At 40.3% G+C, this 26,118-nt stretch overlaps 1 protein-coding gene and 1 long non-coding RNA gene across 7 annotated transcripts in view; one reads left to right on the forward strand and one right to left on the reverse strand.

Annotated features, from left to right (window-relative positions):
* Positions 1-15,975, forward strand: part of LOC140471259 (receptor tyrosine-protein kinase erbB-4-like) — a 170,775-nt gene extending 154,800 nt beyond the window's left edge. For both annotated transcript variants that reach the window (XM_072567223.1, XM_072567222.1), the window contains exons 23-28: positions 2,474-2,620; positions 4,116-4,213; positions 7,608-7,769; positions 9,003-9,065; positions 11,353-11,638; positions 12,596-15,975. In XM_072567223.1, coding sequence (XP_072423324.1) covers positions 2,474-2,620; positions 4,116-4,213; positions 7,608-7,769; positions 9,003-9,065; positions 11,353-11,638; positions 12,596-12,891 — 1,052 coding nt within the window. In that variant the 3' untranslated portion in view covers positions 12,892-15,975. The remainder of the gene's footprint in view (positions 1-2,473; positions 2,621-4,115; positions 4,214-7,607; positions 7,770-9,002; positions 9,066-11,352; positions 11,639-12,595) is intronic.
* The window catches only part of LOC140471262 (uncharacterized), a 115,879-nt gene that overhangs the window by 81,780 nt on the left and 7,981 nt on the right, over positions 1-26,118 (reverse strand). For 2 of the 5 annotated variants that reach the window (XR_011956940.1, XR_011956944.1), the window contains exon 3: positions 17,809-21,181. The exons of the other annotated variants lie outside the window; for them this stretch is intronic. This is a non-coding gene — a long non-coding RNA (uncharacterized lncRNA). Of the gene's footprint in view, positions 1-17,808; positions 21,182-26,118 lie in introns of those variants that run through there. 5 annotated transcript variants of the gene reach the window in all.

Here is a 26,118-nt window from a genome sequence, read left to right on the forward strand (position 1 = left end):
AGAGGTTTACAAAATTATGAGGGGCATGGATAGGATAAATAGACAAAGTCTTTTCCCTGGGGTGGGGGAGTCCAGAACTAGAGGGCATAGGTTTAGGGTGAGAGGGGAAAGATATAAAAGAGACCTAAGGGGCAACGTTTTCATGCAGAGGGTGGTACGTGTATGGAATGAGCTGCTAGAGGATGTGGTGGAGGCTGGTACAATTGCAACATTTAAGAGGCATTTGGATGGGTATATGAATAGGAAGGGTTTGGAGGGATATGGGCCAGGTGCTGGCAGGTGGGACTAGATTGGGTTGGGATGTCTAGTCAGCATGGACGAGTTGGACCGAAGGGTCTGTTTCCATGCTGTACATTTCTATGACTCTGTGACTCTAATTTAGGATGGATTCAAGTGTGTGTAATTTCTTAAAGCTGAGGTCTGTGTTTGAAAAGTAATTATGCCCAAACCACCACCTTTAACATTGTCCTTCACAGTTCCTCATATATTCCCATCTTTTGTTGGGTTTTTGTCATCATTCTAAAGAAATTGCAAATAAATGTATAAGCACAATGTTCCAATCCATTGTTGTGCATTTATTTCATCACTGTGTAATGTGTGAATGTGATTGACCGTTGTGCTCTCACTTTGTTTCTGAAGTGGTTGAATCAAATACTCCTAATGATTCCTTACAGAAGATTTAAGTCTGCTGATTGACTATACGTGTCTTATGACTTTCTTGTGCTATATCCCAAGATGGCTCGGTATCTGATTCTACCAAGCCTAGTTCTGTTATGACTGACTTGTCCAGCCTGCTTTCTGACACCTGTACTGTCCAATATGATTAATTAGCTGGATGTTGTCCTCGGATTGAGACCTTGTTGCCGTCCTCGAGAATCCGTGCAGCTCCGCTTCAGCTTGCTAAAAAATGGTGATGATATTGTGAGGTGTTGGCTTGCTCGGCTATACCGGCTGCTGCTGCCATCTCATTGTCTCAGGAATATATACAAGTGAACAAAAACATCACAATGCAGCTTGCAATAATAATTTTTAAGGACATCTTCCAGTGAAATATTATGCTACTGCAGTTGAGTGTGTGACAGTTGCTCGATAGAACGTTGCAGGACATGAGTATTATGGTGTTGGCAATGAACTGGTGAATTAAATCCACGTTTGCCATCCCCCACTCCCTCGATACCACCCCTTCCCCAGACAAGTAATTCCAAGGTAGCCTCATCGGAAACTGTCAAAGGCTTAAGTTGCTTAAAACCACCAAGTGGGCATGGGTGTGCTCTCTCTTGTTAAAGGTTTTCCTGTCCTGCAAGGAGATCAATACGAAAGATAGTAATAGTGCGTGGTTATGAAAAGAACACAAAACAGTGATACAGGGCAGTTGAGGGGCACACTACATGCTACAAATTGCTAATATGTGAAATATCATTAAGAATTGTTGCCTTGCATATAGGTCCCCTTATAAAGTCCTAATTGTAAATGTAACATACACCCTCAGTGTTCCTATTCAAACATAGTGTTCCTTGAAATGAAATGTTTTATTATGATGGAAAAGTACTAAAACAATCAAATCCAGTTACTTAGCATCTTCCAATATTCAAGTATAAGACTGTTAGCAGCGTCGACATCTTGTGCTTGGGCCTGGTCCTGATCATATATTGATGACTTGTTGTAGTGCATTTCTTGCGTTCTGACATCCTTTTGCTGGTCTCTTTCCAGTTCATGTGGGATTCAATTACTGCAGAGATTTTCTTCCACCTTTCATCATGTCTGTGATACTGAGGACAAATGGGGCGAATGACCATCAGTCCTATTCAATTCCTCCTCTCCTTGCCTTTCCATTTGGGTTTCCTAATTGGAAAAGCTGTCATTTCTTTGTGGCCCTCAATGTCTCAACAACATTGCTCTGCTGACAGCTGTCCTGACCTCTCTAGGGCTATCCCACTGTTTGAATAGCTTCTAATTGGAGTTTACGGTCAGTTAATGATGATTATTGCTGCTTCTGTAACATTGGCTGACCCATTGTGCAAGCATTAAGGCACATGTTTTAGTGCATCTACCAAAAAAAGGGAGCTCCCAGTAAAGCAACTTTCTTTGAAACTCTCAAAAGCCTGAAGTAATTCTCAAATTAACCCTTCAATTGCATCAACAGCAACTTCTAATGTTTCAATTACAAGTCAAAAATATTTCCTGATCGACCTGTTCAAAGATGTTATGACACATCTCTAAAGCAGGCGGGACTTGAACCCAGGCCTCCTGGCTCAGAGGTAGAGACACTACCACTGCACTACAAAGGCCCTAATCAACAGTAATTTCTAAGCTTGAATATCAGCTTTGTGCACATTCCTCTGGACACAACCTTGAGCTCCATTGCCTACACCTTTGCAACAATTAGGAGGTTACTAATTTTTTTAAAAATCCATTTTTTAGCTGATTTTTGGCACTGAGTTCCCCACTTTAAAATATTATGTGTTCTTCACAGGCGTCACCGTTTGGGAGTTGATGACATTTGGTAATAAACCATATGAAGGAATTGCCGTTCGTGAAATCCCTGGTCTCTTGGAGAAAGGCGAACGCCTGCCACAGCCTCAGATCTGTACCGTTGATGTCTACATGGTCATGGTGAAATGTAAGTATATGATTAAAAATAGTTTCAAAAGCAACTTGGGAAGACAGATTATGGAACATTACTGTGTATATAGTTGTCAGAGAGTGAAGGCTAGGCAATTGGATATGAATAAGGGACAACCCTTTTACAGTGCAGTGGCACTTAGATAGTTCGATTCCCACTGAACTCCCTGTTGCTGATATAATGCAATGAAGAATTCAGATACTTTTGGAATATGATACAATTTGTTCGAAAGTAAAAAAAAACTGAAACTGAGTAATTTTAATCCAAATTACTCATCTGCTTCCAGATTTAAGATTCCAGGTGTCAGACTAGATATCAGGAACCCAGCATTATTCCTGATATCCAGCCTCGCCAAGGTATTACTGATGGGAACGATGTCAAAATGACTTGCTTCTACTCAGCAATCATTTTCACAAACCCATCCAAATATGGGTGGATTTTTTCAACATCAGCCATTAATTCCTACAAAATCACAGAAGTGGCAAAAAATTCTAATTCTCTCTGTCAGGTTTCCTGTTATCCTCCATCCAGAATCTCTCCAAAATTGGGAGTGAAAAGTAAAGGATATGGAATTAAATATTTCTCACATCCCAAAAGCAAGGAAGGCAAGGTTAAATGATCCAGTCTCACAACCAACAAACACCACGTTGGAAGAAACAGAATTGAAATCAATTCATTTTTATTCAGAAATGATATTGTAATGGAGTGGAGGGAATAAAGTGAATGGATTTTTTTTTAAAAGGGATGCCATGGAATACAATGTTACATTGTCATGCTTATGATATGAGACTATATCAGAGTGTTTTAAATTGTGAAATATGTTGAGGTTGCAAAGAGAACATCATAGTTGAATCTTAAACAAATAATATATTCATTCGGCTAAACCTGTTCAATTGAAAAGACATTCACATTGAAACAACAAAATGAAATTTTCCTGAACAAGTTATGAAATTGGCTTCAGCAGAAGCTGTTATATTCCATGTGGGTTGAAATTGGAGAGAGAAGAAAAGGTTTACCATGATAATGTGTCATATATGTTTGCAGTTATTAAGGAAGCAAAATCGCTCTACTATATTGTTTAAGTAGTTCTTCTTTATAAGCTGAGACAGTTAGTCTATACAACTCTTTTCAGTGGATTTTGTAACAAGATACGCACGACAATAAATGAATCAAAAATGACAGACTAGCTCATTATAAAGAGAATCGTGACCCATCCATTCTCACATTAACAGCCATGATGGAAAACTTAACATGGATTTAGACAGAGGCCTTTAAGCCTAAATCAAACTTCACCCTGCCTCATTAAAACACTGCTTCTAAGTGTTGTTTATCCTGCTTTCTCCTTGGACCCACTGTTTCAGACATTTACATTTCAAATTGTTCCTTAATTAGTCACAAGGAAGAATTGATTTTCTGGGGTCTGCTTTTCTCTCTGTTTCAATTTCAATAAACAAGCAGACTAAACATGATTTTAATAATATTTCTCAATCAGGCTGGATGATCGACGAAGACAGTCGCCCAACGTTCAAAGAGCTTGGCGCAGAATTTTCCCGGATGGCTCGCGATCCGGCTCGATACTTAGTTATTGAGGTTTGTTCCTATTAACTCTCTTGAGAATGTTGGAACAAAGTCCAGAACATTCGAAAACTAAATTAGTACTGTACTTGAGGAATTCTGAAAACAGCATTATTTTATGGAGTCCCATAGAATGTACAGCAATCTCTGTGTTTATGTTCCAGTCGAGCCTCCCACCTGCAGTCTTCATTTATCAACATAATCATATATTCCCTTCTCCCTCACACGTACCTAGCTTCCCCTTAAATGCATCTACACTATTTGCTTCATCCACTCCTTGTGGTCGTGAAATCCACATTCTAACGACTCTTTTAATAGAGAGAGTGAATTCTGAATTTCTGATGGCTTCTCGGTTTGCTCTCCCCCATACATGGAAACAGTCTCCCTGTGGTTACTCTGTCAAAAACTTTTATAATTTTAAAGATGTTCTATTAAGGTGCTCCTCAGTCTTTTCTATTAGACAGAAAAGAAACCCATTCTTTTTGTTACATCATTTGATTTTGATCAATCAATGTGTAAATCCTAGAATGATGTTTGGGTTCAAGATACCCAGTCCTGGTTCTCATGATACCTAAGCAGGTTTATACTTTGAACTGTGTTACCTGATCTTGACGAATGAGATATTAGGGGACCTCGGCACTCCTGTATTGAGGAGAGGTTTATCAACTGGGGTTACCACTTGTCATCCTGCTTTGGTGACCCTTGCTAGAAATTCATCTCTGATGCCAGTCATGGACAAACTGATAGAATCCATACCAGAAAATCAATATTTAGAGATGATCAAGACAAATAAATAATCAGCATTGATTTGTTAAAGGCAGATTCCATTTATCAAACTTAGTTAAATTCTTTTTGAGGAAGTGACTGGTGTAAGTAAGTATATTGTAGCTTAAGCAACGCAAATAGAATTCCAGAGGACAATTCAATAAGATGATTATGGCAGCAACTTGCCTCTCGCTCCTACAACATAATGAAATATCCCAAGGTGCTTCAGAGGAGTGTAATCAGATATTTGACAGAGTCATGTGGAGAGATAGTAGAATAGATGACTAAAAGCTCGGTTAAAGAGGTGGGTTTTAAGGAATATCTTATTATGGGAAAGAGAAGTAGGGAGGTGTAGAAAGGGAATTCCACAACTTATGGTATGTGCAAGAGGTCAGAATTGGAGAAGCATAAAGACCTTGCAAGGTTGTCAGGCTAGAGAAGGTTACAGAGAGAGGAGGTTTGAGGCCATGGAGGGAATTTATATCAAAAATGAGAATTTTAAAATCAGGGTGTTGCCAGACCTGGAGCACAGCCACAGTAGGTCAGTGAGTGCAAGAGTAATAGGTGAATGGAACTTGGAACTTGAGTTAGGATAAGAGTTTTGGATAAGTTCAAGATTATGGAGGGTCAGAGATTGGAGGGCAGATTGGAGAGTGGTGAAATGATCATGTCTAGAGGTAACAAAGGCAGCAGGAGATGAGCTGAGGCAATGGTGGAGTTGGGCAATGTTAGAGGTCGAAACAAATGATCTTGGTGATGGGGTGGGATATGCATCAGAAGCTCAATTAGGGGTCAAATACAGCACCAAGTTTTTGAACACTCTAGTTCAAAGGGAGAGCTGCTGTGAAGAGGGATGGAGTCATGACTAGAGAATGAAAATTGTGATAGGGACAATGACAATGGCTTTGGTTTTCCCAATGTTTATACAATGTCTTTTAATGTAGAAAAATGTCCCGTTGTACAATAAAAAATATTAACAAAAAAAATCCTGAGCCAAGGAAGGAGATCTTAGGATGAGCATTCAAAAGCTTGGTCAAAGTACTGGGTTATAAGGAGTGGTTTAAAGGAGGTCACAAAAAGTTTGTGAAGGGAATTTGAAAGCAAAGGATCTAAACAGCTAAAGGTATAACCACTAATGCTGGGATGAACAGGAATGGTCTTAAGACAAAAGACTAGAGTTAAAAGAATGGCAAGTTTAGAGTTTGTTAAAACACAAAGCAACGATTTAATATTGATGTCCTGGTTGTCTAAATTCTAACAAAGTTAAACATTTTAAAAAGTGGGTCTGCAGACGATTAAATTTATTCATCACTGTACTTGTAAGATTCTAAAATACACTGTCAAAGTTCTAAATATACGTAACCGTGCACAGACACAGAGCACAGAATAACTAAAGGTAGCTTATTAAGTGAGTGTAGAGTAACATTACACATCAAAAATGCTCCAGATTTATTTGGCCCCTTTAATATTTTGATTTTTGGGAACCAAAATGGAATGTTTTAGCAGGTTTCCCAATTTTCATTCTGATTTCCAAGTCTACCTTTATGCAGGCTGAAGACAGTTTTTGCTGGATTGTCTCCTGTTGGTATACTATTATCGAGTCATAGAAATGTACAGCACGGAAACAGACCCTTCAGTCCAACCTGTCCATGCTGACCAGATATCCCAATTCAATCTAGTTCCACTTGCCAGCACCTGGCCCATATCCCTCCAAACCCTTCCTTTTCATACACTCATCCAAATGCCTTTTAAATGTTGCAATTGGACCAGCCTCCACCACTTCCTCTGGCAGCTCATTCCATACACGTACCACCTTCTGTGTGAAAAGGTTGCCCCTTAGGTCTCTTTTATATCTTTCCCCTCTCACCCTAAACCTATGCCCTCTAAGTTCTGGACTCCCCCACCCCAGGGAAAAGACTTTGTCTATTTATCCTAATTATACCCCTCATAATTTTGTAAACCTCTATGAGGTCACCCCTCAGCCTCCGACACTCCAAAGAAAACAGCCCCAGCCTATTCAACCTCTCCCTTTAGCTCAAATCCTCCAACCCTGGCAACATCCTTGTAAATCTTTTCTGAACCCTTTCAAGTTTCACAACATCCTTCCGATAGGAAGGAGACCAGAATTGCACGCAATATTCCAACAGTGGCCTAACCAATGTTCTGCACAGCCGCAATATGACCTCCCAACTCCTGTACTCAATACTCTGACCAATAAAGGAAAGCATACCAAACACCGCCTTCACTAACCTATCTACCTGCGACTCCATTTTCAAGGAGCTATGAACCTGCACTCCAAAGTCTCTTTGTTCAGCAACACTCCCTCGGACCTTACCATTAAGTGTATAAGTCCTGCTAGGATTTGCTTTTCCAAAATGCAGCACCTCGCATTTATCTAAATTAAACTCCATCTACCACTTCTTAGCTCATTGGCTCATCTGATCAAGATCCTGTTGTAATCTGAGGTAACCTTCTTCGCTGTCCACTACACCTCCAATTTTGCTGTCATCTGCAAACTTACTAACTATACCATTATATTGCTTGTATTCTGATGGTTTAACAGTGTTTTTAGTTATTTGACCCTATACCCCTTCTATTACTAACTCATCAGCTGTTTTCTGAACCTTCCTGTATCCTTCCTCAGGGTGATGACCGGGCCAGCAATACACATGTTGGTGATCAGAGGATTCTGCGTGAATACGAGGAAGACCTGATGGATTATGGTGACCTTGATGAAGATTTGATGGCAACCATGATGGATAACCCAACATCTGCAGGATTTAGACTAAGAATTGAATCCAACAGGGTATGAAACTAGCTAACAAAGGCAAAGAGTTTGTGATGAGAGCAATTATTTTGGGCAATTGTTCCTCTTCTTTCACCTGTGCTAAACAATGATGTCACAAGACAGCTTAAACTGAGCATTTGCTGTGGCTTGAATCTCTGTCTGTCATTCAGACTATCTCATTTGGGATGACTTTTCTTGGTTCAAAGTCAAACCAGTTGGTGGAAAACCAAAATACATTTCCTGCTAGTTGACTGTAACACAAAGGAAGTGTGGCACTGGAAAGGAAGTGTGGAGAACACTCCCACACTTTGTTTTATCATTTTGATTTCAGGAAACCAGCTTCTGTCAGTTAATTCCTGACATTTATGTCAATTACGCCAGCAGCAGAGTCAAAGGCCCACTGAAAACCTCAGTATATAGCTGATACTGGATATAGGAGTTAGATATAGCAGCATAAATACAGGGAGCTAGCTTGGAAACACTTAAGTGCCAGAAGTGCCAGAATCAAAACTAAATTAGCAGCAATATAAAGCCAGCTAAAGTAAACTTGAGAATAAATCACTTTTTGGTCTTTTCCATCAGCCAACTACAAACTACGGAACTGGAATCTCGATCTCTCCTGTCACATTTCAGTATCATGATGAGAAAGAAACAGGAAATTCCTGAATGGTTCAATGGGTAACTGAACTACCTGATACAGATTGCAAGATCCTAGATTTGAAACCCCAATTGGATGGTCTCAGCTGGGGTAGCAGTAGGGGCTTAGTACTCATAGAATTGGGAGAGAAAAAAAATTAGCCAGGGTTTCTGCTCCTTGTCAGTATCTAAATGTATTGTGTGAATATTGTGTGACATTATGTTTAGCTGTGCTGGGTTTTCCTTTCTTTCCTTTCCTAGGCCAATTAACGAAAGACTATTAACAATCTTGGCCAGCATATGAAGAACTGGCCACTTGAGAGGATTGCCCAATGGCAGTGGATCTGTACCATAGCAAGAATTGGTGCCTTCAGTATTGATAGCTGTTTGGCTATTTCAAAACTGAACTGGTTGTGATCCTATTGGGTGAATTGTGTACAAATCCTTGACAAATTGATCAGAAATATCTTTCTTTGCAATTTTTTCTTTGCTAATTAATTGAAATTTAAAGTTCATATTCTAATATCCCAAGACCTGAATGTTGGTTCACGACTTACTGCACATAGCTCCTGTTAACAGTACCATTTCAAATTTGCTTTCCATTTCTCTTTGCAGAGTAACAGTTTGCCAGCAGGGTACATGCCAATGAATGGGATTGGTCCAAATGGCTCTCGACAGGTAGGCATAGAAAGATGTTTATTCAGAGTTTCCGATGAACAGTGCCAAAAATATCATATCTTGTTTTCACAAGAAAACCAGTAAAAACGACAGCTCTTAAAAACAGTTAAGATTTTGCAGCATATTCTTCATTTTAGTATTTTAATGTGTAGGTCTGGATGCTCATTTGAGCTTGAATTATTTGAATCTTTCGTATAATTATTGTGTTTATTAACTAGTGTACTAAATTTTTTTGACTGCAAACACTAAGCAGTCATCTACTTGCAGTTGTCTATTTTTTTCAAGTAAATTCTATTTTTCTGTACTTCCTGGTGATCCTAGCAAAACATGAAAACTATGTACTGTTGAAAGAATTATTGACTTGAATGAAGGCACAAAATCAGATCATTATAAGACTGTAAAAGGTGGGATTACGAATAGGCTCATGAGTCTACTCTGCCATTTAATGAAATCATTGTTGATCTGATAATCCTCAAATCTAATTTCTGCCTCATCCCCATAACCCCAATTCCGTTACTGATCAACAGTCTATCTCAGCCTTGAATACACTTAACGAACCAACCACAACAGTAAAGAATTCTACAGATTCATAGAATCCCTACAGCGGAGATAGAAGCCATTCAGTCCATCAAGTCTGAACCAACCCTCTGAAGAGCATCCAGCCCAAGCCCTAAAACCTTGCATTTGCCATGGCTATTCTACCTAGCCTGTACATATTTGGACTGTGGGAGGAAACCCACACAAACACAGGGAGAACATGCAAACTCCAGACAGTCACCCAAGGCTGGAATTGAACACATGTCCCTGGCACTATGAAGCAGCAGTGCGAACAAAGAATTCCTCCACTGTCTTAAAAGACCTTGTACTCTGAGATGATACCATCAGTTCTAGACTCTCCCACAAGGATAAAGAATCTCCTCACGTCTATAACAGTCCATTTGTTTTCCTTATTACCTGATGAACTTGGATGGTAATTTTGTGATTCATGCAAGAGGACTCCCCAAATCCCTCTATGCTGCGGCTTTCTGCAGTCTTTCCCAATTTAAATAACATTTAGCTCTTCTGTTCTTCTTGTCACAGTGCATAACTTCTCATTTTCCCACATCATATTCTATCTGCTAAGTTTTCGCTCACTCACTTAACTTGTCTATATCCCTTTCTAGAATCTGTATTGTTGTCACCACTTGCCTTCCCATCTATTTTAGTGTCAGCCGCAGACTTTGCAGTAGTACATTCATTTCTGACATCCAAGTCATTAATATATATTGTAACTAACTGTGCCCCCAGCACTGACCCCTGTGACACACCACTAATTACAGGTTGCCATCCTCTTTATCTGTCCACTATTACTTAGCCAATCCATACTAATATTCTACCCCCAACAGCATGGGCTCTTATCTTATTAAATAGCTTTACATGCAGCACCTTATCAAATGTCTTTTGAAAATTCAAATATGTTACATCTACTGGTTACCATTTATATATCCTGCTCAAAGAACTCCAATAAGTTTGATGGTGATGATTTTCCCTTCATGAAGCCATGTTAATGCTGCTTGATTATGTTATGTTTTTCTAAATGCTGTACTGTTACATCCTTTACAATAAACTCTAACATTTTCCCTATGTCAAACTTTTTCAATGACCGGGTCCACTGTCCCTTGAGAATTCTCTGTTTATTTGACTGAATCTGCTTTCCCTTCCCTGGGAGCAGAATCATAAAGCTCATATGTTGTTGGGTATACAATGCTGTTCTAGAGTATAGGTGAAGAAAGGAGTTGGGTGCACTTCTACAGCTTTAGATGCAGACTAAGTTGTATGCATAATGTTCCAACAAAGTGCCCTGAGTGGTCCTAACAGAAGTGTTATAAACAAAAATAACTTCCTTGGGTCTCAGTGAGTTCTGTTTAGTTGAGTTGTGTGAGTAGATTATTAATGATTCAAGGAGAACTATATATGAGAGAAAAAATAAAAGTATGAGAGAGAATATTACCTTGAAAAGAAAAACAGGAATCTGTATCAGACCTCTTTTTTTAAAAAAAAAGGCTATGATAGTCTGTGAGTGGGTCTTCTTGACCAGTATCCAATTCACTGTTTAGTAGCTGAAATTGAAGCTTTGAGAGAGCAACAATGAAATCCAGTAAATGGAGAAAATGACCTATAGGGCACAAAGAGTAAGTAACTAGCCCAACAATAAAATTCTTCTTTCACCCATACTATATGCAAGAGGAAGAGTGCATATTTTCTGAGATTCAATGATGTATAACAAAGTGACCGTTTCAATTCTTAGACTGGGATGAGGAATGGAGATCTGGGGTCAAAGCGCTCCCTAAGGATACGGAATGAGTCTACAACTCGAACTATCTCAGAGTCCTCAGAAGGTCGAGGTACAGCATCTTCACTTGATCTATATGAAGACATATCTTTGAACGGAACACTCCAGCTCCGTGGCCACCGCTCAAGGGACAGCAGTGCACGTTTCTCCAATGGCACAAACATGATAATTTCCCCTTCTGATGAAGCAGAGGTGGACATTAATGGCTATGTGATGCCAGAACAAAGAAACTCTACAGCTGGTAAGCATCAAACATATAATCGTTGAGAATAATGATTGCATTCAACCACAAAAGTAAAAAGAGTTCTGTTTTCAAGAATACTGAAACAGTTAAGACTTGTTCTATTAAAAGAAGAACTAAATAGCCCCATTGAATTTGGTGTAATTTGTCTATCAGCTGGAACCAGTAATATATTTTCTCACCTAAGCCAGTCGTTTGTGTGTTTTAATGCTACATCAGGACATGAGTGCAAAACCTATGCTGACAATCTAATGTAGTATTAAGGGAGTCAGTCGTGCAGCTTTAGGATGAACTATTAAATCAAAACCTCACCTAATTAATCCAGTGGAAATTAATAATCCTACAACACTATTTCAAAGAGCAGCAAGTTTGTTTAATGTCTTGACCAACATTCCGCCATTGAGCAACACCAATACAAGCAGGTTAACTTGTTGTTTGTCTAATTCTCTGATTTTTGAGATCATGGTGTGCACAACCAGGCTGCTATAGTTGCCTAAATAACAGGTGTGGCTGTAATTTAAAAGTAATTCCCAAAGTGTAAATTGCTTGAAGATGTGACAAGGTGCAAGATCCTTTTTTCATTTAATTGTAAATAAAATTAAATGTAAAAATAAAAGATTAAATAAAAATCTTTTTCTCACAGTAATTAGGATCGATAATGCACTGCCAGGAGGTATGATGGAAGCTGGTTCAGTTGAGGTATTCAAGAAGGTAGTGCAGGAATAATGTGCAGGGTTATGAGAAAAGGTAAAAAGATTGACACTAAAATGCTGAGAGAGCCAATGCAAACATGATGGATAATGGCTGTGTGTGATGCCTCTCCAGTAGGATAGCCATAATCCAAGGAACTGACTATCGGTACAAGCTAGAGCCTTACGGTAATGAAGCAGTGTAAAACATCTCTTAACATCTGTTTACTTTTTTCATGTTTCATGAGTTTTTCTGTTGTGTTTCTAGAGAGTCTGATGAAGTCTGCCAATGAAGTCGATTCCTTGAATAACAAAGTCAGCGATGTGAATAATACCCAGTCACTCGAGAGTCAAAAAGAATCTGACTCGAAACCAAGTGATCATCAGGAATATGAGTACATGAACAAACGGGCCTACCTCAACAGCTGTGTGAGCGTCGTGCAGAACCCTGAATATCTGGATGACAGTTCTGTCTTTGTTACTGAGGGTGACATTCATGCCTTTGATAATCCAGACTACTGGCACAGCAGTCTCCCAGCAAAGTCAGAAATAAAGAGGACATAAAGGATCCTATTTAGAGAGCTAACATGCAACAAGCAAAATAAGTTGATTTCTGAACTTTGAAATGTAGGTTGTGGGGGAGTGGGAAGAGGAAAGAAAATACAAAATCCTAAATCTCCGAATCAGAAGTGTTTACATTGTAACTAAAGATAAAGACTGTTTTACTTATTTTCATTGTGTGTAATGCCATCCAGTTTGGATCCTTACATGATGTACAGTGATGCTGACCCATACACCTACCATTATGTCAGTTTTCTCTCTCTTTCTCTCACATGCACTAGTGAATGTCCAGGAATAATGTTGCTGTGTTTTAGTCATGGGATGAGAGAGCTGTGTTTAAACCAGATACCTGCCAAACATGCAAATGTTCAATGCATCTTGCATCTTGTTGCGTATCTTCATGAAACATGGAGTAAACTCACCAAGCAATCCTTTAGTTAGTAGAGCTTCCTATCTCTTGCCTTTGACATGCAGTAGGGGGAAGGAATGCTTTTGTGTCACAAGATTTGCCCTCTCATGGAATACATGAAGATTGTGAGGCTCATCTTGGGGGAAAAAAGACTCTGCAAGACCCATTAAGTGAAGCTATTGACTGGCTTGTGATCAGAGGTTAATACTTGGTAATTTGGTACCAATTTTATTTTTCTGGAACTATGTTTTCAAATGTTTATTGTGTTTTAAAGTGCTTAGCTCTGAAATGGATCTTTTTCTCCAAATTGTTTGATTATCACTCATCCAAAGCAGAGGCCATATAAGCAGTTTGGGAAGATGGGTGACATCATGGCTAATTCTGTAATTTGGAGAGAGAATATAAAATACGTTGAAAATTATTCTGAAGGGCAAGGTGGAAAGAGACCTTTCCTCCTCAACTCCACTCTCTACCTCATGACTGTGCTCAAATTATCAGTCAGGAAGGGAAGGGTTGATTATATTCTTCGTGGAGCAGCCTGGTCTTTCAGTTAGCCATGCATGTTATGACACAAGAAAATTTTCAGGAAGTTTCAGAATGACTTCACAATTAAAATAATTACACTTTTAACACTTCAAATTTAAAGGCAGTAAAAGTGAATGGAGATGTGGGCTCAGACTCATTGTTGATTCTGTGGAACAAACTGGTCCCTTTGCCAAATTTTGTAAGAATTTTGGTGGTTTCACTATTGAGCCAATAATTAGCCTCAGTCTGGCTACAAATAAAACTCTAGAATAAAGGGTCATTTAGATAGCACTGCATGTCATATCATTCTGTCGTTAGAAGTCCAAACCTGGATCTTTAATAGCTCATTTTGTTCTCAAAGTTTTAAGAGGTGTTTTTGATGAATGTGATTCTACAGTTCTTGTTGAATTCCATAATTGTTTAATAAGTAGTATGAAGTCTTATTTGTTCCTCAAATGTGTCCTCTATTTGAGCAGTGTGTTTCTAAGCATCTATTAATGAAGTCACTATAATATGGACTGATTTCATTGCTTTTAACTACTCTCCAACAAAACATCCTCTGTGATTGTATCTGATTATCATACACGGTAGTGAGAGAAATTCTACATTTTTGTGTGTACATAAATGAAAAGCTGGGATACTTGAAGATAATGATGTGTGATCAGTGTTTTAAAAAGTAACCCTGATAGGGACTAAAGATCAGAAGCCATTGATCTAGGAACGTGTTATGAATAGTCATGAATTAAGTTCTATACTGTATGTTCTTTACTTGTCTTTCACAAGTGAAGCAGCAGTGACAAGTATACGAGCCAATTTGTCTCAGACTCCTTTGGGTGTTATTTGAAAGGGAAAGACTATGACCAATTCATTGGTCTGGTCTGATAAGTTGCAATTTTCAAATTTAGCACCTATCAAGGTGTCTTACATAATCAAATTTTTAATATATTTTCTCTTTCATTCAGGTTATGGTGTACAGTAACACAAAAATGACCATTTTTCTTTTGTGAGAAAATGACTGATTTATTGAAGGATGATTCTACACAGGTCATAGTAATCCCATCCTCATCTAGATTGTCTTATTTGTGTATGTACCAGCAAGGCAATGGTGGGGAGGGGTCACTGGATGGCAATAAACAGTGAGAAACCTGCATGTTTTTTATCTACTGTCTAGCCCAGAGTTGCTGCTGCCATTGCAGAGATGAGCTAATTCGGTATTTTTCCTCTTGTGCACTGCATGACAATGTACCAACAGAAGATGCCTTTTTCCACGAAACTGTTGAGGGAGCGAAATGATTTTGTGTTCATCTTTTCTCCTCCCTATTCTGTCCTGATAGCACTGCCTGTTGATTAGGGGACAGCATCAACAAGAGCTTGCCACTTTCAGCACCTTGCTCAAATATCCCTCCTTGTGTGTGTGGATAATAAGTGGGCCCAAGAAGAACTTGACCAGGCTTTCCATTCCTTATCACTATTTCTAGTGCCTCCTACTGGAAAATGCGTGCTCGTGTGTGAATTCCAGATACGAACATAATTGAGCTGAGCTTTGATTACTTGTTTTATCTGGACTCTCAAAAGGAAAAATGGCTGCTTGAGTGAAATACTGAAGGGTAGCTAAACCCCATGACTAAGCAGTGCCTTCAAGAAAGGAAGGGACAAAATGGTGATGAGCAAAAGTTTTTTTTTTCAAAGAAGAGTGCTTTGCTGCTCACAGTTTGCAACATGTTTGAAAGGGGTATTTCATGTCACTTAACCCTGTGATTACTTAAAATCCACTGTGCCTTGAAGTACATAAACCTGTTCTAATACAGTACCTATTGGACTGATTTCATTTTCGGAGACAACAATGCTTAATATATTAAGCAAATTGTAATGAAGAACACCAGTCAAATAAACCTTTTAATTAATAGTCTATCTTTTAAAGATCTATCAGCATTGAAGTGATTGTTTTTTCAGAGTATCAGTTTGTGACCGATGAGTAGCTGAGTATTAAATGCAAAAAACTGTTTGTAGTATGAAATGGGGGAGACAGGTAGATTATCTCTTCCTTGTTAATATCCATAAGAATAGTTTCTTAATTTCTGTGTACTTAATGCTGTTTTTATACAATTTTAAGGGACTGGTTGAAAACGCTGGAGTGTTCCGCCCTTTTTGTGAAAGTCAAATAAATATTTGTTTTTAAAAAAAAGTCTGTATTAGTTTTCAGGGGTGACAACTTTTAAAAGCTATTTTGGTCAAGCATATATGTTCTTTCCATGTATTATGTATATTCTTGCTAATCTTCTTGTTCGACTTTGCAGGACAGAAGTGAATTGAACAGGTTTAACGTGGCATCAGAAACATAATTCCAGCACAGGTTTGGCAGGACAGTTTGTCATTGCCCTTTTCCTATTCTACTCTATGCCAGAAGGCTTTCTCTCTTTCGCAAATCTAAAGTTCAAAGTGTTAAAATTTAAGGAGAGGTTGCTTAAACTGCAAACACAAAGTGCTGGAAAGATTCAGCAAGCCAGGCAGCACCGGAGTTAAAAGAAACAATTAATGTTTCAGTGCAATGTCCTGAAATCTGATGGGCATACAGCAAATTTTAAGCAAGTATGGAAGGGGGAAAGAACAAAAAGGAGGGTCTGTGAATGGTTAAAATCATGTTTAGTGGAATGTCCAAAACAACATGAGAGCAGTGGTTATGATCTGAAATGATTCAACTTGATGTTGAGGCCGGAAGATTGTAAAGTGTTGAATCAAATACCACAAATTGGTCATGGTTCAGGATTGGTTATAACGGTGCTGGGAAAATATTTCTTTTGATGCAACAAAGGGGCACAATCGTGGTTGTGGGTACATTTGCCAAGCTGGGAAGTTGATTTGCAGACGTTTCATCCCATCTAGGTGACACCTTCAGTGCTTTGGAGCTTCCTGTGAAGCTTCACAAGAGGCTCCAGAGCACTGAAGATGTCACCCAGACGGAATGAAACGTCTGCAAATCAACTTCCCAGCTCGGCAAACATACCTACAACCATGACAACCAGCACCAGAGCTACAAATCTTTATACAAACCTTGAACACCTAAGGGCAAGAGACACTAAGACAAACAAGGAAATGGGAATCCTGTGCCAACGGGGCACAATCTTAAAATTAGAGCCAAACAATTCAGAAGGCTAATTGGGAAGCAATTCTTTGCAAATAGGGTAGTGGAAACCTAGAAAATACTGCTTTTCTCCAAAAGACTGTGGATGCTGGGGAACAATTGAAGTTTTCAAAAGCGAGATCACAGATTTATTTTTGTTGAGGAAGGGTGTCCAGTAATATGGATCAAAGGTGAGCAACTGGAATTGAGGAATAAATAAACCCTGATCAGAAACTGGACAAGGGGCAGAACAGCCTATAGCCATTGTACAGTAGCCACCAAATCTCCTGGCCACTGTTGAGTTGACTGTAGCAATACTAATGATCAGAAGAATTTTGCTGCCTTTGCCAATGATGCAGACATTTACACTGGAGCTTCTAATAATAATTGCAACAGCACAGTTTTACTGGAAACTTAAATCTACAGTGCATACTGTGAAATTCCAAGAACAGACTATGCTAGATATTTTACAATTCTGGGAAAGTCTTCCTGAATTCCTGGCATTTCTGATTCAGTGAGTGAAATTCAAAGCAAAACTGCAGTTTATTTAATCCCTTCATTTCAATAACGTTGACGTTATACCGTAATATAACAGTATTACAGTAGGCTACTTCTTGGGGCTGAGGAAATCCTTCCAGAAACAGTGTGGCCTTCCAGAGGAACCTCTACCATGGTCTTTGGCAGACAAATCCAAGAAAGATATTAACCCCAATACCTGGAAATCTTGCTGTGATCTCGGATGATGGTAATACTGGACAAGTTAGATCCCAGAGTGAAATCTGGCCTGATATACCTTCGGTTTTATGTTTCTTTTTGTTTACTGTGGTGGTAAATCACTGAATATATTCAAAAGAGGCTGCCAATGTACTTTTAACAGAAGAACACAAGTTTATTACATAAAAGAAAACATAAACTATTTAAATTAGCAAAAAGCTACTGGAACAATTTCATCACAAACATAAGAAAAAAAGGTACACATCTTTTATCCCAGCAATATCCATACAGACAGTTACCTCTATCTTACATGCAAAAGCTTCTTGCTCAGCTGACATGGCTACAATTGATTTCCTTTCACAAAATTGCTGTGCACTCAATTAATGTTATTTTGTTCAGTTGATGTGTTCCCCTGAGACTCCTAAAACAAACTGCTACTAAGCACACTTTTATACCTACAGGTAACTAGACAAACATCTGAGGGAGGAAGGAATAATGGTTACAATGATAGATTTTAGATAAAAATAGAAGACTCAAGTGGAGTATGTACACCAGTATGGACTCTGGAAAGGCCTATTTCTATGCTATACATCCTATGCATATAATGTGTGTGGACCAGGAAAGTTCCAAGTTCGGATTCTCCATTGATCTCGCTCAAAATAGATGATGTTTAGAATAGGCCATATCTTGGTAGTCACCTCTCTCAAAAGATTACCATTGATGAGATCAAACACCAGACTGGCTGTGTGAGCTCAGCCTTCTACAAACTGCAGCAGTGAGTGTTTGGCAAAGGAGACCTCCACAAGTCCACAAATGTCTGATAGTATATTAATAGTTGTTGTCACCACAGTCGTATAGTACAGTGAGGCAATACAAATATCGAAAGAGAAATTCCACCAGCCTCTGCTGCATCCTCCATGTTCAAGAAGCAGACCATTGAAGAATTGCTCACGTCCTTCTTGAAGACAGCTCCACAAGTGTTCAACAAAGAATCCTGCAAAATCAACTATGATTGAGTGTGCACAATGTCCAGATGGCCAAAATGCATTTTTCCTGCCAGGTCCTGTTTTCTCCACTCTCAAATAGGCAGCATTCCAGGAGAGGAGAAAGAAAATGACAAAAAAACATTCGAAAGCTCCCCTTGAAGCATAACAGCTGTGACATTGATGACTGGGAGGAGCGGGCTACCAATCATTCAAAATGGTGAAAACATATACATCTAGCTGCACCATGTTTTGAATCATATCTTAATGTGAGGCATCTGAGGCAGGATGGTGGCAGAGCAGGAAAGAAAAGGAAGCAAATCCTTTACCCCTGATCCCATGACCTCATGGGGCATCTTTTCCCATATTCCCAAATATCCATAGGCCTAAAATACGTCTGTTCAGTCACACAGGCACATGGGAGAAATTCACAACTCTGAGCAAATGTCACCCTCAAATTGAGGGATTGCTAACAATATATCATCGGAATGTTTAATCCAAACAGCTGGAATTCCTTCCTCTGCTATTTTACGAGAAGTGTTAACGAGCAAAGTAAATTGATTACTGCTTTGATATAATAACAGCAAGAAATTTCAGATGAAGGTATTTCGTGTTTACATACTATTTTCTCTCAGTGTAATTTCAGGACTGAAGCTTTTTTTCACATTTCCTCTCCTGTGCCTACTCCTTTCCTAATGATCAGGAGACCTCTGCCACTGCCACTTTTTAGTTAACTAGAAGCATTGGCCTTTTTAAAAATTCTACACTCTCTTTGTCACTGAATTTCTGCTGATCTACATCCTGTATGAAATCAGGAATTTGATTCAAGACTGAGGAAAGAGACTGCATTTTCTGCTCAAGATGAATTGAATTGAATTTATTGTCACGTGTACCAAGGCACAGTGAAAAGCTTTTGTCTTGCGAGCAATACTGGCAGACCATAGAGTTAAGTAGCATAGATAAGTAAATAATAGGTAAACAGTGGCAAAAATAAAACAACAGGTACAGGCGAATGTTAAGAGTCTGTGAGTCCATTCAGTATTCTAACAACAGTAGGGTAGAAACTGTTTTGAAACCGGCTGGTGTGTGTGTCCAGGCCTCTGTACCTTCTCCCCGATGGTAGAGGTTGTAGAAAAGCATTGCCAGGGTGGGATGGATCTTTAGGAATGCTGGCGGCCTTTCCTTGACAGTGGGCCTGGTAGATGGATTCTATAGATGGGAGGTTGGCCTTAGTGATTGTCCGGGCCGAGTTCACCACTCTCTGTAACCGTCTCCGATCTTGAGTGGTACAGTTGCCATACCAGGTAGTGATACATCCAGATAGAATGCTCTCGATGGCGCATCTATAAAAGTTGGCAAAGGTATTCGCCGTCATGCCAAATTTCCTCAGAAGAAGAGACGTTGTTGGGCCTTTGTAACCAGTGCGTCCACATGAAGAGTCCAAGAAAGCTTGCTGTGATGACTACTCCCAGGAGCTTGACACTCTCCACTCGTTTCACCTCTGTGCTGTTAATGAATAGGGGGGCATGAGTAACATCCCGCCGAAAGTCAATAATGAGTTCCTTGGTTTTGCCGGCATTGAGGGCTAGGTTGTTCTCAGTGTACCATTTTTCCAGGTCTTCCACCTCCCATCTGTAGTCTGTTTCATCGCCATCTGAGACCGCCTATGGTGGTGGTGTCATCAGCGAATTTGTAAATGGCATTAGTCTGGTATTTGGCGACGCAGTCATGGGTAAACAGTGAGTACAGTAGGGGACTGAGTACGCACCCCTGGGGGGCTCCAGTGTTGAGTGTTATTGAGGATGAAATATTGTGCCCAGTCTTCACTGATTGTGGCCTGTGGGTCAGGAAACTGAGGATCCAGTTACAGAGAGTGGGGCGTGGTCTGAGATCGCTAAGTTTAGTAATCAGTCTCGAGGGGATAATAGTGTTGAAGGCTGAACTGCAGTAAATGAGTAGGATTCTTATGTCGCTGTTCTTGGTGTCAAGATGTTCTAGGGAGGAGTGAAGGGCAAGTGATATGGCATCTGATGTAGATTTGTTGGTCCGGTAGGCAAATTGGAATGGGTCAAGAGTAGTGGGGAGGCTGGACTTGATTAATGCCATGACCAGCCTTTCAAAGCACTTTATGACCACCGAAGTTAGGGCCACTGGGTGGTAGTCATTGAGGCATGCTGCATGAGCCTTCTTAGGTACAGGGATGATGTTGGCTCTCTTGAGACATGCAGGGACAGTGGCCTGCTGCAGGGAGATGTTGAAGATGCCTGAGAAGACCCCTCTGCCAGTTGATCTGCGCATGCTCTGAGTGCACGGCCTGGTACTCCGTCTGGTCCCATCGCTTTCCTTGGATTCACATGAAGGAAAACTGGTCTGATCTCTGATGCAGTGACTGTTGGGATAGGTTCATGAGGACTTGTCGGAATAGGTGTTACCTCTCCGCCGAAATTCTGCTCAAAGTGAGCATAGAAGACGTTGAGACGATCTGGGAGGGATGAGTCATCATCTGCTATCTTGCACTGATGTTCTTGCAAGATGTTCTGTCTTGGAAAGAAAATGAGATATTCCATTGTCTTGTCAGATAATTGCTGAATGTAGGATACAAAACTCACCTATCTAATCCAATTCAGATTTTGTGTGCAGCAGCTTTGTCTCTATTCTTGTCAGAGAGATTTGTAATGAGACCTCCAACAGTTGTTCAGTGCTTGTGTATTGATACTGCCCTGTTTAGATAGAGTCATAGAGATGTACAGTATGGAAACACACCCTTTGGTCCAACTCGTACATGCCGGCCAGATATCCTAACCTAATCTAGTCCCATTTGCCAGTACTTGGCCCATATCCCTCTAAACCCTTCCTATTCATATAACCAGTCAGATACCTTTTAAATGTTGTAATTGTACCAGCCTTCACCATTTCCTCTGGCAGCTAATACACACATCACCCTCGGTGTGAAAACGTTGCCCCTTCGGTCCCTTTTATATCTTTCCCCTCTCACCCTAAACCCTGGACTCCCCCACACCAGAGAAAAGACATTGCCTATTTATTCTATCCATGCCCCTCATGATTTTATAAACGTCTAATAAGGTCACCCCTCAGTCTCCGATGCTCGAGGGAAAACAGCCCCAGCCTATTCTGCCTCTCCTTATAGCTCAAGTCCTCCAACCCTAACAACATCCTTGTAAATCTTTCTGTGGAGCATGATTGACATATGTGTAATTAGAAGTTAAAAAGCACAGCAACTAATTAAAGCCATCAGTTCACTTTGCACCTCATTTATTCGACTGTAATTGTGATATTTCTATCTACTGGCTGAATCGACTTCATTAAGATTTGGAAAATTAATATGCAAACTATATTTTTTGGAAATAAGACTTATTTCACTAAGTGCTCGCATACAAATGCTAAGAGGAATGGGGAGTTTGACCCACAGAACAAAAGTACATGACAAAGACTATTGTAAAGAGGCATTGTCTTGCACCAGAACAAGGAATTAACAGAAACAATTAGAATGGAAATGTTCTATAGGATAGTAAAACATAGGATCATGCCACTAATTCTCTACAAAGAGTTGGGAGAGTGAGGAGAAAAGGGTCTTAATGCTTTGTACACACAGCAAATCTACTGAGGTCACCAATTCTTAGTCTCTAGGGAGAAGAAGCCATAGAACTGGCCCTCACATTAGCTGGAGCATAGTCCTTGGGTTCCAGTATAGTAATTCATTGTGTGCAAATTGAGATAGTGAGCATGAGCACATGTTCCAACATAGTCTGCCTTGATTCAGTCCATGTTTGCATGCAAATCAATGGTTACGATTACTACTTAAAACTGCCTGTGATTAAATTAAGTTTTATCTCTCACATTTGTTCAAGACCTCGAAAAGAGAGTAAAATGGAAGCAGAACATAAAATGGTAGCAAAGATTTCCAGGTTGCAAATAGATCAGTGGAATGATGGGTGTTGAACTGGGGGAAAGCTGAGACAGTTGTTCTGGAAGGTGGGGGCAGAGTTCTGTTGTTTAGGTTGAGAGTTGTGGGAATGTTGACCAGGAGTCTGGGAGAATCCAGGATGGGTTTGCAGCAGTGATTAGGACCACAGAAAAGAAGGCACCATGGCAAGACAGCAGTAAAAGAGGCCATGGCATGGAAGCAGTGAGAGAGGTGCTGAAAAAAGATGAGACAGTAATAGGTTGATGGACCTCTGATGTGGCAGTACAAGGATCACATCAATTGGCCTGTTCAAGCAATGGTAGAGGGGATTGCAAAGTATGGAAGTAAAGAGAAAGGAGGTGTATTTATATAGTGCCTTATCACCTACTCAATACATCCCAGAACACTTTACAATCAGCTGACTATCTTTTTCAGTCACATGTTTTGTAAGGAAACAGCAGCCAGTTTGTACGCAGGAATGTTCTACAATCAGTAACTGAAGAAATTCATCTATTTCTGTTGATGTTAGTTGAGGAATAACTATTGGGCACAACACCAGGAGAATTCCTTTCTTCAAACAGAGCTACAGGATCATTTATGTCTACCTAAGAAGCAGTCAAGGCCTTCAATTGATGTCATATCTGAAACAGTGGGTCCAAGGAGAAAAGCCGCAGATATAGTCAGGTGGATGGGCAAACTCCAGGAAAGGTAGGAGAGGGAGGTAGGTAGTGCAGAAGTCTCCTGTGGCTATCCCCATCTCAAACAGGTATGCTGTTTTGGAAAATGTAGGGGCGATGGACTCTCAGGGGAATGTAGCACGAACAGCCAAGTTTCTGGTACCGAGAATGGCTCTAATGTAGTGAGAGGTATGTCAGGTTCCAAGCGATCATTTGTGATAGGGGACTCTCCAGTCAAAGGCACAAACAGACATTTCTGCAGCCGACACCGAGAAATCAGAATGGTGGGTTGCCTCCCTGGTGCCAGAATCAAGAATATCTCAGAGAAGGTGCAGAATGTTCTCAAAGGAGACAGGGACTAGCAGGAGATCACTGTACACACTGGAACTAAGGACAGAGTCATAGAGATGTACAGCATGGTCCAACTTGTCCATGCTGACCAGATATCCTAACCTAACCTAGTACTATTTGCCAGCACTTGGTCCATATCACTCTAAACCCTTCCAATTCATATACCCATCCAGATGCCTTTTAAATGCCATAAATGCTATAATTGTACCAGCCTCCACCACATCCTCTGGCAGCTCATTCCATAAATGTACCACCCTCTGTGTGAAAAAGTTGCCCCTTAGGTCCCTTTTATATCTTTCCCCTCTCGCACTAAACCTATGCCCTCTAGTTCTGGACTCCCCCACACCAGGGAAAAGACCTTGTCTATTTATCCTATCCTCTAATAAGGTCACCTCTCAGCCTCCGATGCTCTAGGGAAAACAGCCCCAGTCCAAATAGACTGGGACTGCCATAGTGACAAGGGCTTCGATGGAGAGGAATTTGTTAAGTGTGCACAAGAAAGTTTTCTGATTCAGTATGTGGATGTACCAACTAGAGAAGGTGCAAAACTTTACCTACTCTTGGGAAATAAGGCAAGGCAGGTAACTGAGGTCTCAGTAGGGGAGCACTTTAGGGCCAGCGACCATAATTCTACTAATTCTAAAATAGTGATGGAAAAGGATAGACTGGATCTAAAAGTTGAGGTTCTAAATTGAAGGAAGGCCAATTTTGATGGTATTAGGCAAGAACTTTCAAAAGCTGATTGGGGGCAGATGTTCGCAGGTAAAGGGACGGCTGGAAAATGGGAAGCCTTGGAAAATGGGAAGCCTTCAAAAATGAGATAACGAGAGTCCAGAGACAGTATATTCCTGTTAGGGTGAAAGGCACGGCTGGTAGGTGCAGGGAATGCTGGATGACTAGAGAAATTGTGGTTTTGGTTAAGAAAAAGAAGGAAGCATATGTTAGGTATAGACAGCAGAGATTGAGTGAATCCTTAGAAGAGCATAAAGGCAGAAGGAGTATACTTAAGAGGGAAATCAGGAAGGCAAAAAGGGGACATGAGATAGCTTTGGCAAATTGGGTTAAGTAGAATCCAAAGGGATTTTATAAATACATGAAGGACAAAAGGGTAACTAGGGAGAGAAGAGGGCCCCTCAAGATCAGCAAGGCAGCCTATGTGTGGAACCGCAGGAGATGGGGAAGATACTAAATGAGTATTTTGCATCAGTGTTTACTGTGGAGAAAGACATGAAAGATATAGACTGTGGGGAAATAGATGGTAACCTCTTGAAAAATGTCCACATTACAGAGGAAGAGGTCCTGGATGTCTTGAAACACATAAAAGGATAAATCCCCTAGAACTCTGTGCGAAGCGAGTGAAGTGATTGCTGGGCCCCTTGCTAGGATTCTTGTATCATCGATAGTCACAGGTGAGGTGCCGGAAGATGAGAGGCTGGCTAACGTGTGCCACCATTTAAGAAAGGTGGTAAGGAAAAGCCAGGGAACTAGCGACTGGTGAGCCTGACATTGGTAGTGGGCAAGTTATTGGAGGGTATCCTGAGGGACAGGATTTACATGGAAAGGCAAGGACTAATTAGGGATAGTCAGCATTGCTTTGTGCATGGTAAATCATGTCTCACTAACTTGATTGAGTTTCTTGAAGAAGTAACAAAGAGGACTGATGAGGGCAGAGCGATGGACGTGATCTATATGAACTTCAGTAAGGCGTTCGACAAGGTTCCTCATGGTAGACAGGTTAACAAGGTTAGATCTCAGTCCTGATGATGGGCTTATGCCCGAAACGTCAATTCTCCTGCTCCTCAGAAGTTGCCTGACCTGCTGTGCTTTTCCAGCACCACACTCTCGACTTCAATCTCATGGAGTTAAGGGAAAACTAGCCATTTGGATACAGAACTGGCTTGAAGGTAGAAGACAGAGGGTGGTGGTGGAGGATTGCCTTTCAGACTGGAGGCCTGTGACCAGTGGTGTGCTATAAGGATCGGTGATGGGTCCACTGCTTTTCGTCATTTATATAAATGATTTGGATGTGAGCATCAGAGGTATAGTTAGTAAGGTTGCAGATGACATCAGAACTGGAGGTGTTGTGGACAGCGAAGAAGATTACCTCTGAGTATGATGGGATCTTGATCAGATGGGCCAATTCGCTGAGGAATGGCAGATGGAGTTTAATTTAGATAAATGTGAAGTGCTGCATTTTGGAAAGGCAAATCAGAGCAGGACTTATACACTTAATGGTAACCTCCTGGGGAGTGTTGCTGAACAAAGAGATCTTGGAGTGCAGGTTCATAGTACCTTGAAAATGGAGTCTCAGGTAGCTAGGATAGTGAAGAAAGCGTTTGGTATGGTTTCCTTTATTGGTCAGAGTATTGAGTATAGGAGTTGTGGCTGTACAGGACATTGGTTATTCCACTTTTGGAATAATGTGCACAATTCTGGTCTCCTTCCTATCAGAAGGATGTTGTGAAACATGAAAGGGTTCAGAAAAGATATACAAGGATGTTGCCAAGGTTGGAGGATTTGAGCTA

The sequence above is a fragment of the Chiloscyllium punctatum genome, chromosome X (genome assembly GCF_047496795.1).
Source record: "Chiloscyllium punctatum isolate Juve2018m chromosome X, sChiPun1.3, whole genome shotgun sequence".
Classification (NCBI taxonomy): domain Eukaryota; kingdom Metazoa; phylum Chordata; class Chondrichthyes; order Orectolobiformes; family Hemiscylliidae; genus Chiloscyllium; species Chiloscyllium punctatum.